Source organism: Branchiostoma floridae, chromosome 9 (assembly GCF_000003815.2).
Source record: "Branchiostoma floridae strain S238N-H82 chromosome 9, Bfl_VNyyK, whole genome shotgun sequence".
Taxonomy (NCBI): domain Eukaryota; kingdom Metazoa; phylum Chordata; class Leptocardii; order Amphioxiformes; family Branchiostomatidae; genus Branchiostoma; species Branchiostoma floridae.
Genome location: NC_049987.1, coordinates 13,650,959 through 13,663,848, shown reverse-complemented (window position 1 = coordinate 13,663,848; position 12,890 = coordinate 13,650,959). Strand labels below are relative to the sequence as shown.

At 42.2% G+C, this 12,890-nt stretch overlaps 1 protein-coding gene across 1 annotated transcript; it reads right to left on the bottom strand.

The window, feature by feature from the left end:
- Positions 1 to 328: 328 nt before the first annotated feature.
- Positions 329 to 11,286, bottom strand: LOC118422179 (E3 ubiquitin-protein ligase Midline-1-like). The gene is made up of 5 exons (XM_035829696.1): positions 11,162 to 11,286; positions 7,032 to 7,226; positions 6,609 to 6,822; positions 4,893 to 6,243; positions 329 to 1,534 (listed from the first exon to the last, which is right to left on the bottom strand). Exons 1-5 carry the CDS (start codon positions 11,254 to 11,256, stop codon positions 552 to 554), a joined length of 2,838 nt encoding a protein of 945 aa, XP_035685589.1. The 5' UTR covers positions 11,257 to 11,286; the 3' UTR covers positions 329 to 551.
- Positions 11,287 to 12,890: the final 1,604 nt, after the last annotated feature.

Here is a 12,890-nt window from a genome sequence, read left to right as displayed (position 1 = left end):
CAACTTATCTTTAGGTTTCAGGAACTGATTCATTCCAAACCATCATCATTGATATACAGGTACAGAAAACATGTCAGTTGCTAGCCCGCTGGGAGAGACACACCCATCTTGGCAAAACGTACTAATTCTTTCTGTTGATAATGTATAGCCCGAATAGTGTTAAGGGAGAGTTCCCTTTTTGGTACCAGTTGATCGTGGCTCGACACTTTCGTGACCATCAGTGTACTTTTGGGGAAAACGTTTTGTAGTCATTTTTTATCAAAAGAACTGTCTTTCTGAAGCGAGCAAAAAAAGTAGACAAGTCTTTTATACACCATTTGATATATTTTTTATTCCTAAAACTATTTTAGAACGAAAAGGCAAGCTCCGTGGCATTTGATATAGTCGATCTACAGATGAGTATTGACTTTCAACAGGAATTAAGCAAGCTCTCACAACACAATCTTCGTTAAACGTTACATAAACCTTTAAAGTTTTCAAGTGTAATGTTTCCTTCTGTGGACAACTGCCAAAGCTTTGTTCATGTTCGTTTGCTGTTGAAAGTTTCCTTGCTACTGAGGTATGGAAACCCCAGTGTGTAGTTTCAGAACTGACGATATCCCTCCCAACCCGATCCACAAAGAGAACGCTGGGTAAACTGGCCGCTCGAACTTGACCTTGAAGGTGTGGATGACCTTCTTGCTCTCAGCGTCTTGGAAGGTCACAAACCCGGCTTTGTAGTCAAGAAGCACGCCTATCTTGTCTGGGTGGGGAGAGAAAGTTATGTCATGAGAGTTGCCTTGGTCGTGCGCCTTGTAGGTGTCGCCCGATGTCCGCTCGATGCCCCATCCTCCGGGCGACTCACCGATGTTGACCTCCCGTGACACGTCTCCATACGCCACCCCTAACAAATAGTACCTGGCGTTTTCCGTCCCCACCTCCCAGTAGTGCCTCCCCCCTGACACAGCCGCGGTCCCAAACACCGTGGATGTTTTGAACCTCCCCGGGACCTCGGGGAGAGAAGGGATCTCATCCCCCTTCACCGCCCTCGTGTTTCTCTCCGACAGGTGCAGCCGTTTTCCCGCCGTTTCTGGGTCGAAGCGGAAGAAGAAAGGTATGGTTTCCATGGTAACGGTTGCACTGGGACACACTCTGTTACCGTCAGTTGCGCAGACTTGAGACTTGTACATTGTGTCAGAACTGAGGCCTCGAACGACAGAAGAGTTCCCCCGTATGTTCTGAATAATGATTGGGGGGTCATCTGAGGACTCATCGGCACAAGAACAGTGAAGTTCAAAGACTCCGATGTCGCCTGGTGACTGCCATTCTATGTACGCCATATCGAAACTTGTCCTGCACTTTTCTTTATCTATCGATGGAGCGCTCAGGGATGATTTCTGTATTTTGCCCTTCTCCTCCTTCGTCTTGACCTCTAGTTCCTCGACCTTTCGCTGTAAGTCCTCCATCTTTGCGTTGCTCACCTTGGGGGTCACGTGATCTTTATCTGTGGCAGCTATTTTGTCAACGGAGCATCCCATGTAGCACCGCGGCAGTCCTGTAGCGAGATGGGTCAATGAATGTTGATTATTATTATTAGTTGATGATTTTGTGTTCCTTTGTTATTACCCATAATATCATCTTCCATTTTTTTCTGATAACTCTACAGGGGCTCATGAAACGGTCATTAAGAGTATTGTATTATGTTATATTTATCAGCTAAATCAAGCTTCCAGTAGTCCTGTTGGTTGAGAGAGGGTCCAATCAGCCACTTACAGCGAGACATTGACCTTAAACACAGACCTCCGACCGACGATACAAAATATTTACATGTGGCACATTATGCTACACTGTACATAGTGGAAAAAAGGCCTCAAGCATAGGCCATAACCGACTCTTGACAACTTCAGACTGCACTACAATAACGTTTCGGGGTGGTACAAGTACACGGTAAACATAACAAACATTTCGCCCCCCTCCCACACAACGTTTCAAGTCACCTGTCACGGTCCACTACGATCTACCTGTTTAGCAATGCTGTCCAAGTCAAAGCAGAGAAAGCCTCCAAAAGACTGAAATCTTCAAGTGTCCCAAACGATGTTTATCAAAAACGTGACCAGTCATCCATTGAGGTACACCTTTCACAGGTAATGTTATATCTACCTGCAAACGAAACCTGGTGGTGACCCGCGCAGGTGTGTGTACCGCCCCTCTGATGACCTGTTCCCTAGCAACGTGACGTCACATTACGTGACTACAAGGGCACCTGTCCTCCCCGCTTATGTGTGCCAGTGGAAAGGACACAATATCATAAAAGAATACTACATAATGGAGTTTTCTGTTAGAATGTTCAGTTTCCTATGACAATATTTTTAGGCGCTATTTATCCATAACACATTCTGAAGGGTTTTGTGAATATGCAAGTGTTACAAGGAGACTATGGTACGTTCACTTTAAATTGGCATGAACAATGATGTGGGCTACAGGCGTGATTAGAATATAACTTTTTTTCAAAATTAATATGACAAGCTCTGTGAAGCACATATGTATTAATAGTTGTAAACTACATTTGTATGTGACAATCCATTGTGCAATCGTTAATGAACACATTAAGTTCATATTATCATATTCTACCTTATATGGTAGCATTTTTTAAAAAGTTGGATCAAACTGTTTACTTATCTCTTACAGGTCGACCATTTTATTTTAAATATTTTAGATGATGACTTGTGTCAGTTGCGGAACGTCAGATATTGCTGTTAATCCAAAATAAATGACGTATACATGCACACTACTCCAAATGAAATTACAATACACCTTCGTGTCATTTGTGAAGTTACAACATGATGTGTCATTCAGCGACAATTTTGCACAGAGTGACAATTTTTAGGGTTGAACTATAAAATGATGCATGCATATCGACAATGTTGTCAATCTTTTACTCCACCTTTGTATTCACCTTTAGCTTCCATATTCAACTTATAAATCGTTTGGGGACCACTGTTGACCATGCTTACAAAGTAAAACGTCTCACAGTTGACGACAGCAAAATACTGTCCATGAATTATTCACACAGAAATGGTATAACTATCTAGATATCAATGTGTAAACATATTTTTTTGTATTTCGATCATTCATATATTTATATCTCTATATTTCTGTACATCTAATAATAGTCTCCAAGCAGATGTCTGCCAACAAAAAAGTATCAGTAGGGAAATGTTAAAGTCCATCACAACAATACTGCTTTAAGATTGTGAAGGGCTTGAACGAAAATGATCAATAAAAAGTATTATAAACCATACACAAACTTATTCCATACTTGTAAGTTCTCCTTAATGCACAAAATAAGGATGATATATCAACAGAAAAGTCTCTACTGAAAGCTTACTAAAGCTCCATGCCACTATAATTATGTACTGAATTATTTTGAGACTGTACGTGCAATTAGCCTTCGGGCCTGATTTTGCAAATAAACTCAATATCAAAATTTTACACAGCATAGAATCATTCGATAGTACTACATTAAAGTATAGATAAGTCATTTCGTTTTAAATTCTGGAATGAATGGCAATTTTGATACAACCTTCATACTGATATGTGATTTTATCTCGTTTTTAGCTTTTCACACTGGTATAGTTTGGAATCCAGCCGTGAAAGCTGGATTCTATACACGTGTGCACGCTCCTATCTACCCTCGGTGTGATGGCAGGGCGGGGGTAGAGGAGAGTCAGTTATCGCTCTCACGGCTGGATCACTGGTCATCATACTACCTAAACTTAGAGCACAAAAGAAAGTATCAAAAGCTGTAGAAAACATGCCCAAACCACTGATCTACTAGAAGCTAAGGTGTGGTAGCCTCTCCATCGGAACGTCGACAGACACTCCATGACATGAGTCTGTAGTGATCTGTAGTGATCTGTAGTGTGTCCAAGTCTGGGAACACCTTGTTGCATTTGGAACAGCTCTTCTCTTCAGTTGTCGGTATGGCCTTTGTGGGCTGGAGAGAAAGATATGTTCAAAACATTAATATTGCTTTTGATAGATAATGGTGATCTCAAAGTCACTATACACGTAAAAGGCTCAGACATTTTGCATTTTGATAGGACTCAGACAATATTTGAAAGCAAGTGCACCAAATATTTCCCTCCCAATTTGTTGATCTTGCCATTTGGACTATTCATCTTTTTACTTGTATGGGCGGACAAACCCCTTTCCCTCATACAATGTATAATGGTCGGAAAGGAAAATATGATTGCAAACAAGGACGTAAATATGATGAATCATGTCATCTATATCATATTTTGTCTACCCCAATCTAAAGACACCTATGTCCACATAGGATGAAATACAATATGTCGAAAAAACTTAAAATCAAATTCCATAATGAGCCATCAGAACTTGTAGGCTGAAAGTTGACCAACATCTCATGCCGCTATTAAATGTCGAGCATGTCATAATGGGCTTTTTCCTCGTTGCCATTTAATTGGTCGAGATGACCTTCTTTTGGACTTACATAGAATGTGGTGCTGTGATGTATACGTACTTGTAGGACTGTTAATCCCAAAAAGGGTTGGGTTGCATTGCCGGTTGAGTTGAAGGTCCCGTCGGTTTCGACGCACGTTTCTTGTGCATGGCTTTCTTTGAAGGCGTGCAATAGTTAGGAGGTGGAAGTTCTTCTGAGATCTGCACTGGCTCCAAAGGCATAGGACTGGAGTTTCCCAAAAAATGGGATGGGTTGCATTGCCGGTTGAGTTGAAGGTCCCGTCGGTTTCGACGCACGTTTCTTGTGCATGGTTCTTCTGAGATCTGCACTGGCTTCAAAGCCATACGACTGGGGCCGGGGTTTCCAAACAAGGGGATGTGTTGCATTGCCGGTTGATCATGAGTTGAATGTCCCGCCGGTTTCGACGCACGTCTCCCTGGCACGTCACTATTTGAGCGCTCTGTGAAATAGTTAGAACGTGGAAGTTCTTGCATGATCTCCACTGGCTCCGGATGTTGTGGAAGTTCTTGCATGATATCCACTGGCTCCGGAAGTTGTGGAAGTTCTTGCATGATATCCACTGGCTCCGGATGTTGTGGAAGTTCTTGCATGATCTCCACTGGCTCCGGATGTTGTGGAAGTTCTTGCATGATATCCACTGGCTCCGGATGTTGTGGAAGTTCTTGCATGATATCCACTGGCTCCGGAAGTTGTGGAAGTTCTTGTATGATCTCCTCTGGCTCCGGATGTTGTGGAAGTTCTTGCATGATATCCACTGGCTCCGGAAGTTGTGGAAGTTCTTGCATGATATCCACTGGCTCCGGATGTTGTGGAAGTTCTTGTATGATCTCCTCTGGCTCCGAAAGATGTGGAAGTTCTTGCACGATCCCCATTGGCTCCATAGTTGTTTTCATAGGAAACATGTCACTTTTCGCTGTACCACTGTTAGTTTTAGAAATAACTGTCACACCATAACTTGTGCTCTCCTCCAGACCTTCCACCTCGCATGAGTTGCCTTGTACGTTGTGCATCCTGACTGGGAAATCACCGGGAGAGGAGCACAGAACATCGAACTTATAACCCTTGCCGTCATCACTGTCCCACGACACTGTCGCCTCATGCGCTGTAGCTTTGCACTTTTCTAGAGAAATGACCGGGGCATGCGGCAAAGCAAGGCCTTCCAATAGACTCTTCACCGGACTAAGGTCTACGGTGACTCTGTCAGTGGGAATGTGTTTGTACTGTTCATCATGGACAAACATGCTGGTACTTTGCTCCACGCGGCCTGTGATAAGCTGCTCGGCTTGTAGGAAGCAAGCTGGATCGGTTTCTTTTTCAGCCTCCTTGGCATACGCCAGACATGAATTTGCACTCTTCACTTTCTCATGAGAGCTGTCAATGAAAGATTGTATCTTGGTAGTGTCATCTTTTAATACCGCATCTACTTTCGCCACCATAACGACCTCGCGTTCTCGGATAGTGTTTATCAGTGCGTCACAATCTGTCTTGATTTGTGATTTCACTTGAGCTCCGTGACTCTCCATTGCTGCCTTCCTACTTTCAAGTTCTTTGATCTTTGTTGTCTCTTCTTCGATTTTCCCCTTCAATTCTTCGACGACTTTCTGTAGATCATCCTTTTTGTCACCATACACCTCCTCCAAGGCAGCGACGTCATGTTCCTTGTGCTTGCCGACCAGCTTGCAGAGGCAGCAGACTGGGGCCTTATCCAGCTTGCAGTAAAGCTCTACCGGCTTGTTCTTGTGATCCGGACACATCACAGTCTACAGAAACAATTGACCAGAGTTGAAATTTTAATTCGATATAACCGAGTAATTCTTGTCCTGTTGGGACCATATGCACATACTAGTAGTTTGGACACACATGATGTGCTTGTTTGTGGGTCCCGTATTTTTATAGGTTGTGGAATATGGAGTATTTCTCAACTGAACGTAGCATACCACAGCAAAGCGCATCGAATGGGGAAATAAATCTGAAGTAGCAGCACAGAAGAAGTCAAGTTTTACTGATCTGATGAAGCAAGCAGCTCAGGGAGGTTAAATTAGTAAAAAAAAATCCGAGCAGGACAAGTGTTATTGCACAGAGTTAAAATTACACAACTTAAGTAATAATTTCGGTATGCTCTAACCTTCTGTTGGTTATCAAAAGACTCTACAGGTGATACAAGTTGGTGATTGGCTAGCCCGCCGCGGGATGGGTGCAGCAGTTGCAGACAATCTCCGCAGTAGGACAGCTTACAGGTGGTGCAACTCTTCACTGCATCTTTAGGTGGCGTTGCATCACAGACCAGACATGCCACTGTACTACTTTTCAACTGTGACTGCGCATGGAGTTGTTTAAACCTGGTAGTGATGTATGATGTTGGTGAGGAAATGTTGAACATTGTCGCATATACATGCACCGGGACAGAATATACACGTCAAACTTTTCAGCGAAGTATGGCTATTACCAGAAATTCAACGTTTCAATGCAATGTGGCTATATCTGTTTTCTGTATTTCCCTTACCGTGTGTGATTGGCAAAACTTTAGACTTAATCACCGTTAACCTACCTGTCAACGATGTTCTGCAGCATTTGATTTCTTCCCAACCCGTGTACACCACGGTCACCCAAGCGAACCTCTTCCCTACATGTTGGACATGCGAAACTTCCCAGGTTTTCGAGGGAAGGGATTAGTTCCGAGGAGCAGGCGGCCTGTGCCCCCGCTGGTTCATCGGGGTGAGTCTCGAGGAACGCCTCCGCACACCTGCGGCACAGGTTGTGATGACAGGGCAGCAGGAGCGGACAGGTGTACAACTCCAGACACACGGGACACGTCAGCTCGTCTTCTAAACCCTCCATGTTTTTGCTGCGACACTGGTAACATTCCAGTGAATGAGCCGGGCCGAAACAAGCCAATGACGTCTTTGTCAAGGTGTTTTTTGGACAGCAAGTGTACCGAAGAGACCTGAATGAAACTTGAGAAACCTGTTTTCTTTTTCTCTTTCTTTCTCTCTCTCTGTCTCTGTCCTACATATCTATATGTAATGAGAGTGCAGTGTCTTTGAATTGTAGGGCCTACTGCATCTAGAAAATCAGTTTAGAACTACACGTTTGTGTATTCTCCAAGAACAGTTTGTTTACTTAAGCTTTGACCAAATTTTCTAACTCTGATTAAGAAGTACTAACGGTTCATTCGTCACAACAAAACGCCAGGCAAAGGTGATTTTATTTTATTTTCATTGCTATCGGCTGGAATCTTACCACTTAACCTTACTTAGTATAGGCAACACAAATGGCTAAGCTAGAACTGCAAGTACACCCACAATAAGGTATTTTACATGTAACATTATATATATATGATTTAAAACTCATCTCGGACATCTCTGATAAAAGTATATCATAGTGATCATAATAACAATCTAACTTTTATCTAAAAGTATAGCAAACACATGTACATGTGTAAATACCTGAACTATGTGAGAATCTATTGTACAATCTCCCATTAACAACTTAAAAACATAATTATTATCCTATTCTATCTTATATGATAGCAGTTATTCAAACAGTTCCAGAAAAGTTTACTTATTTCTTATACCTGGATATAAGTTGAATTAGATCTAACATTTCATATTGAACATTTTCTCAAAAATGACTTGCATTGATCATCAGTAAAATTCTTTACACAGAAATCTTGTAACTATTCAAATATCAACATATTTTTCATTTTCATTGATCATTACAAAATAAGGATGGTGTATCAGCAGAAAAGTCACTTTTCATCCTCTATCTCACTGAGCGAAGGTACTCTTGAGATACTATTGAAGTACATTGGAGCTTGTTCACTGAGGCACCTTCGTCCTATTTTAGCCGATTTTCTCTTGCACTCACACTGACGTGAGGCACTGCTGTGTTTCAAGTCCAGATTAACAACAGAACAAGTTCGCGGCATGGTGGTGGAATGATAGAGGCACTGTGGAGGCACTGACGAGGCACGGCGAATGCATTTTGCCACTTGCGTTATTTTTCAAATTTAAAAAATACAATGCCTTTGCAAGTTTGGAGTTAGTCAATCGGAGGCACGGTGAAGGTACATTTGCGTTATCGAAATCAACAGTATACCACAAGAGTACCTCTGCTCTGTGAGATAGGGATTTTTGCTCCGTACTAATATTTTACACAACATAGAATCATTTGATAACAATTATTAACACTAAATCAGAGTATAGTTAAACTAAATGCGCATGTTGACGCCATGAGAGTAGTTACTTTTGTTTCTCAAATTAAAGGCAATACTAATTAATTTTGATACTTTTGATCCCTTTTCCCACTGGTATAGCCAGGAATCCAGCCATGAAAGCACGATCCGATCTACTCCCGAATAAATGGCAGGTACAAGGGAGCAGTTATCTTTTTCGATCGCGCGAGACTGAATTCAGGCTATTTCCGGTTATCATACGACCTAATTGTACAAAACTCAAGAAAGTTTCTGTAGAAAACAAGCCAAAAATCGTGGATCTACTGGGAGCCCTTTATAAGGCGTAGTAGACTGTCTCTCTCGACCTGACTTTTCTTTTTCTTTTTGCGTTCACGTCGATGCAAGTCCTCTAGATCCATGAGATCTTGCCACCCCGAATATTCCATCACTGACTCGGTCACTGACTCCGAGGTTGTTTTCACAGGAAAGCTGTCACTTTTCGTTGCACCACTATCAGTTTTAGAAATAACTGTCACACCATAACTTGTGCTCTCCTTCAGGCCTTTCACCTCACATGAGTTGTGTTGTACGTTGCGCATCCTTACTGGGTTTTCACCGGGAGAGGAGCACAGAACATCGAACTTATAACCCGGCCTTGCCGTCATCACTGTCCCACGACACTGTCGCCTCATGTGCTGTAGCTTTGCACTTTTCTGGAGAAATGACCGGGGCATGCGGCAAAGTAAGGCCTTCCAATAGACTCTTCACCGGACTCAGGTCAACGGAGACTCGGTCGGTGGGAATATGTTTGTACTGTTCATCATGAACAAGCATGCTTTTACTTTGCTCCACACGACCGGTGACAAGCTGCTCCGTTTGTAGGAAGCAAGCTGGATCGGTTTCTTTTTCAGCCTCCTTGGCATACGCCAGACATGAATTTGCACTCTTCACTTTTTCATGAGAGCTGTCGAGGAAGGTTTGTATCTTGGTAGTATCATCTCTCACAATCTCCTCTACTATTTCCACCATAGCGAGTTCCTGTTTGCGGATAGTGTTTATCAGTGCGTCACAATCTGTCTTGATTTGTGATTTCACTTGAGCTCCGTGACTCTCCATTGCTGCCTTCCTGCTTTCAAGTTCTTTGATCTTTCTTGTCTCTTCTTCGATCTTTCGCCCAAACTCTTTGACTTCTTTCTGAAGATTCTCCTTTGTTACTCCAAACACCTCCTCCAAGGCAGCGACATCATGTTCTTTGTGTTTGCCGACCAGCTTGCAGAGAGAACAGACTGGTGTCTTGTCTTCCTTGCAGTACAGTTCGACAGGCTTATTCTTGTGGTCCTGACACATCACAGTCTGGAAATAACAAGAGCCAGAAGAACACTCAATTCACCTTCAAGCTGTACCTGCAAAAATGGCGAGGCCTACCAACAACGTGAGAGTAACAATAACGTTCATAATTAGACTTCCAATATTGTTGTATTTATGTACAGGGATTTTTTGTATCTTTTTAAAGACTGCGTATACAGGCCAGAAATAACAGCTACATGCTTCTAGAATTCTGCTCACCTTTTGAGGGGTATCAAAAGACTCCACCGGTGCTACGAGTTTATGGTTGGCTAGCACACCGCGGGATGGGTGCAGCAGTAACAGACAGTCCCTGCAGTAAGACAGCTTGCATTTGGTGCAACTCTTCACAGCATCTCTAGGTGGCGTTGCGTCACAGACCAGGCATGGCACTGCCTCCTTCTTCAACTGCGACTGCGCATGTTTGAACCTGGTGGCGTGATATATGATTTTAGTGAGCAAATATCGACCGTTCCAGATCTGTCACGAGTTCTCAACTTTGTCATGAGACTGAACGATAACAATACAGTACAATAGCAGGTTATTCGGTTTAAAAGGGCTTTTGACATGTAACGTTATATTTGTATGAAGTTTGAGGAAGAATAGACATCTCTGGGCGCTAGGGTCACTAAAGTTACAAGTTGTTGGGAATTGGGCTCAAACTTAATATCAGTTCAAAGTTCGGTCACTTCCGGAGATGTGGATTAATCCTTGACTATTCGAAACGCACATTTCACACTTTTCTCGGCTACTAGTCAGGGCATTGGCTGGGCATGCTATGGAAAATGTCTCATTGCATTGATCATCAAAATATGACTCGATAGGAATAGCATTGACTCTGTTGGTATGCCAGTTGCCTGTAGTGCCAATGTCTGTCGTACAAGTATACGTGTACATGTACTTCTTCGAATTCGTATGTACAGGAAAGATTCAGTATAAGCTTTCTATGTCAACCCTACCTGTCAATGATGTCCTGAAGCAGCAGATTTTTCCTCAGTCCATCAATACTACGGTCGGAAAGACAAACATGTTCCATACAAGTTGGACATGGGAAACTTCCCGTTTTTTCTTCGGGGGAAGAAGGGGTTGGTTCCGAGGAGCAGACGGCTTGTGCCCCCTCCGGCTCATTGGAGGGAGTTTTCAGGATCTTCTCAACACACCTGCGGCACAGGTTGTGATGACAGGGCAGCAGGAGCGGACAGGTGTACAACTCCAGACACACGGGACACGTCAGCTCGTCTTCTAAACCCTCCATGTTTCTGCTGCGACACAGCTAACAACCGAGCAAAGGCAATCGGGAACGGAACTAGCTGGTGGACTTTTCACCTTGACGCCATGAATAGTCAGGTGGTATCCGGATCGACAAAATATGGGGCAAACTTCGGACTCGAATGTATCATGTGATTTTTTTTGATGTGATGGGTTTTACCTTCAGTGCTTGCTTCGCTCCTTGTTTCGATGCATGCATATGGATGCATGGATGCATGGATGCATGGTGCTTGGTTTGGTTCAACACTGTGTCGCACAGCATGAAGACCTTCCATGTTTGTTGTTCAACCATTGCCTTATATGGCAAGACCTGCAACATTTCATGTTCAGGCTTTGCCTTATATGGCAAAGGAGCAAGAAAAGCCAGGCAGCCTTGATTTTTACGATACACATGCGACCGCATGCAACTGCTACAACTGTTCGGAAATACCATTGCATTGTGGTTTCGGACTTCAATATCCTGGAAAATGGCCATATAACATTTATTCCACAAGATTGCACAAGAAAAAAAAAAATTTATCAAGAAAGCGACTGAAAATCGACATAAATAATACTATGTAGTGAGGTTAAAGCATAATGTACACTCACATACAATACACGTAACAACTAAAGCTCAATCGGTAAAGTCATAGGCCTTCGGATCCGAAAGTCCCTGGTTCGAAACCGAGAGTGGATATTTTTCTTTTTAAATATTGAAGATAATATATAAATATTCTATTTATTTATTGATATTATATTTTTATATATCATTTTTTTAAATTTTAGTATTCATTTCATATATGCAAGGCATTTGTTTTATGAACAGGACTTCATAGATTCCAAACCCGGCATTCGAATTTTTCTGTTCATGGTAATGGAAAATACCGTGTAGCGGCTCCTATGCGCGGTAAGATGATTCTCGCAAAACACTCGCCACTAAACTACTATTCATGATGTAAACAGAGGCTCTTGATGTTGTTTGCATGAAACTCCATCAAAAACAGCGATCCTTTCTTACAGTAGCAAATGCTCCATTGTTCAGTATCGACTTCATTCAGAAGTTTTCAGACAACACGGATGTGGAAAGTCACACCGCTCGACACAAAAGTATGGAAATTTTCATGAATATTAGCAAAATTATCCAGGAAAACAAGGAAGAAATGTTGTAAATGTGGAAACCAGTATAATAGAGATGAGGTAGCTGGTAATTGGTTTGGATATTTGTTTGACATTTGGTAGTCAATTTAGATAGAATCTTGTCACAGTGCTGATGGTGCTTTTTCAAGTGTACATAAGTACCTGAGTATATTGATAGATTTTATAATGAACTTATTGTACATTTAAAATAAAGTTGTAAGCCAAGACCAGCTATTAAACAGTACTCCTTTCCAAAATAACAATTTTTCTTATAGACGCAACAGCCCTTGAGTGACTTTTTCTAACAGATTTTACTTCAAGAAAAAGACAGTTCACACTCATAAACGTAGACGAAACGCCAGCTTTTTTTAAAAGCACTTAACTGTTTCTTCTCAGCCCGGTACCTTCCGTCATATGGAAGAGTTTAATGCACACAGAGGGAAATTGTACCTTGTGATGTTTATACTTATATGTTGTGCCTACCAGAGTTGTTTTAAAGCGATT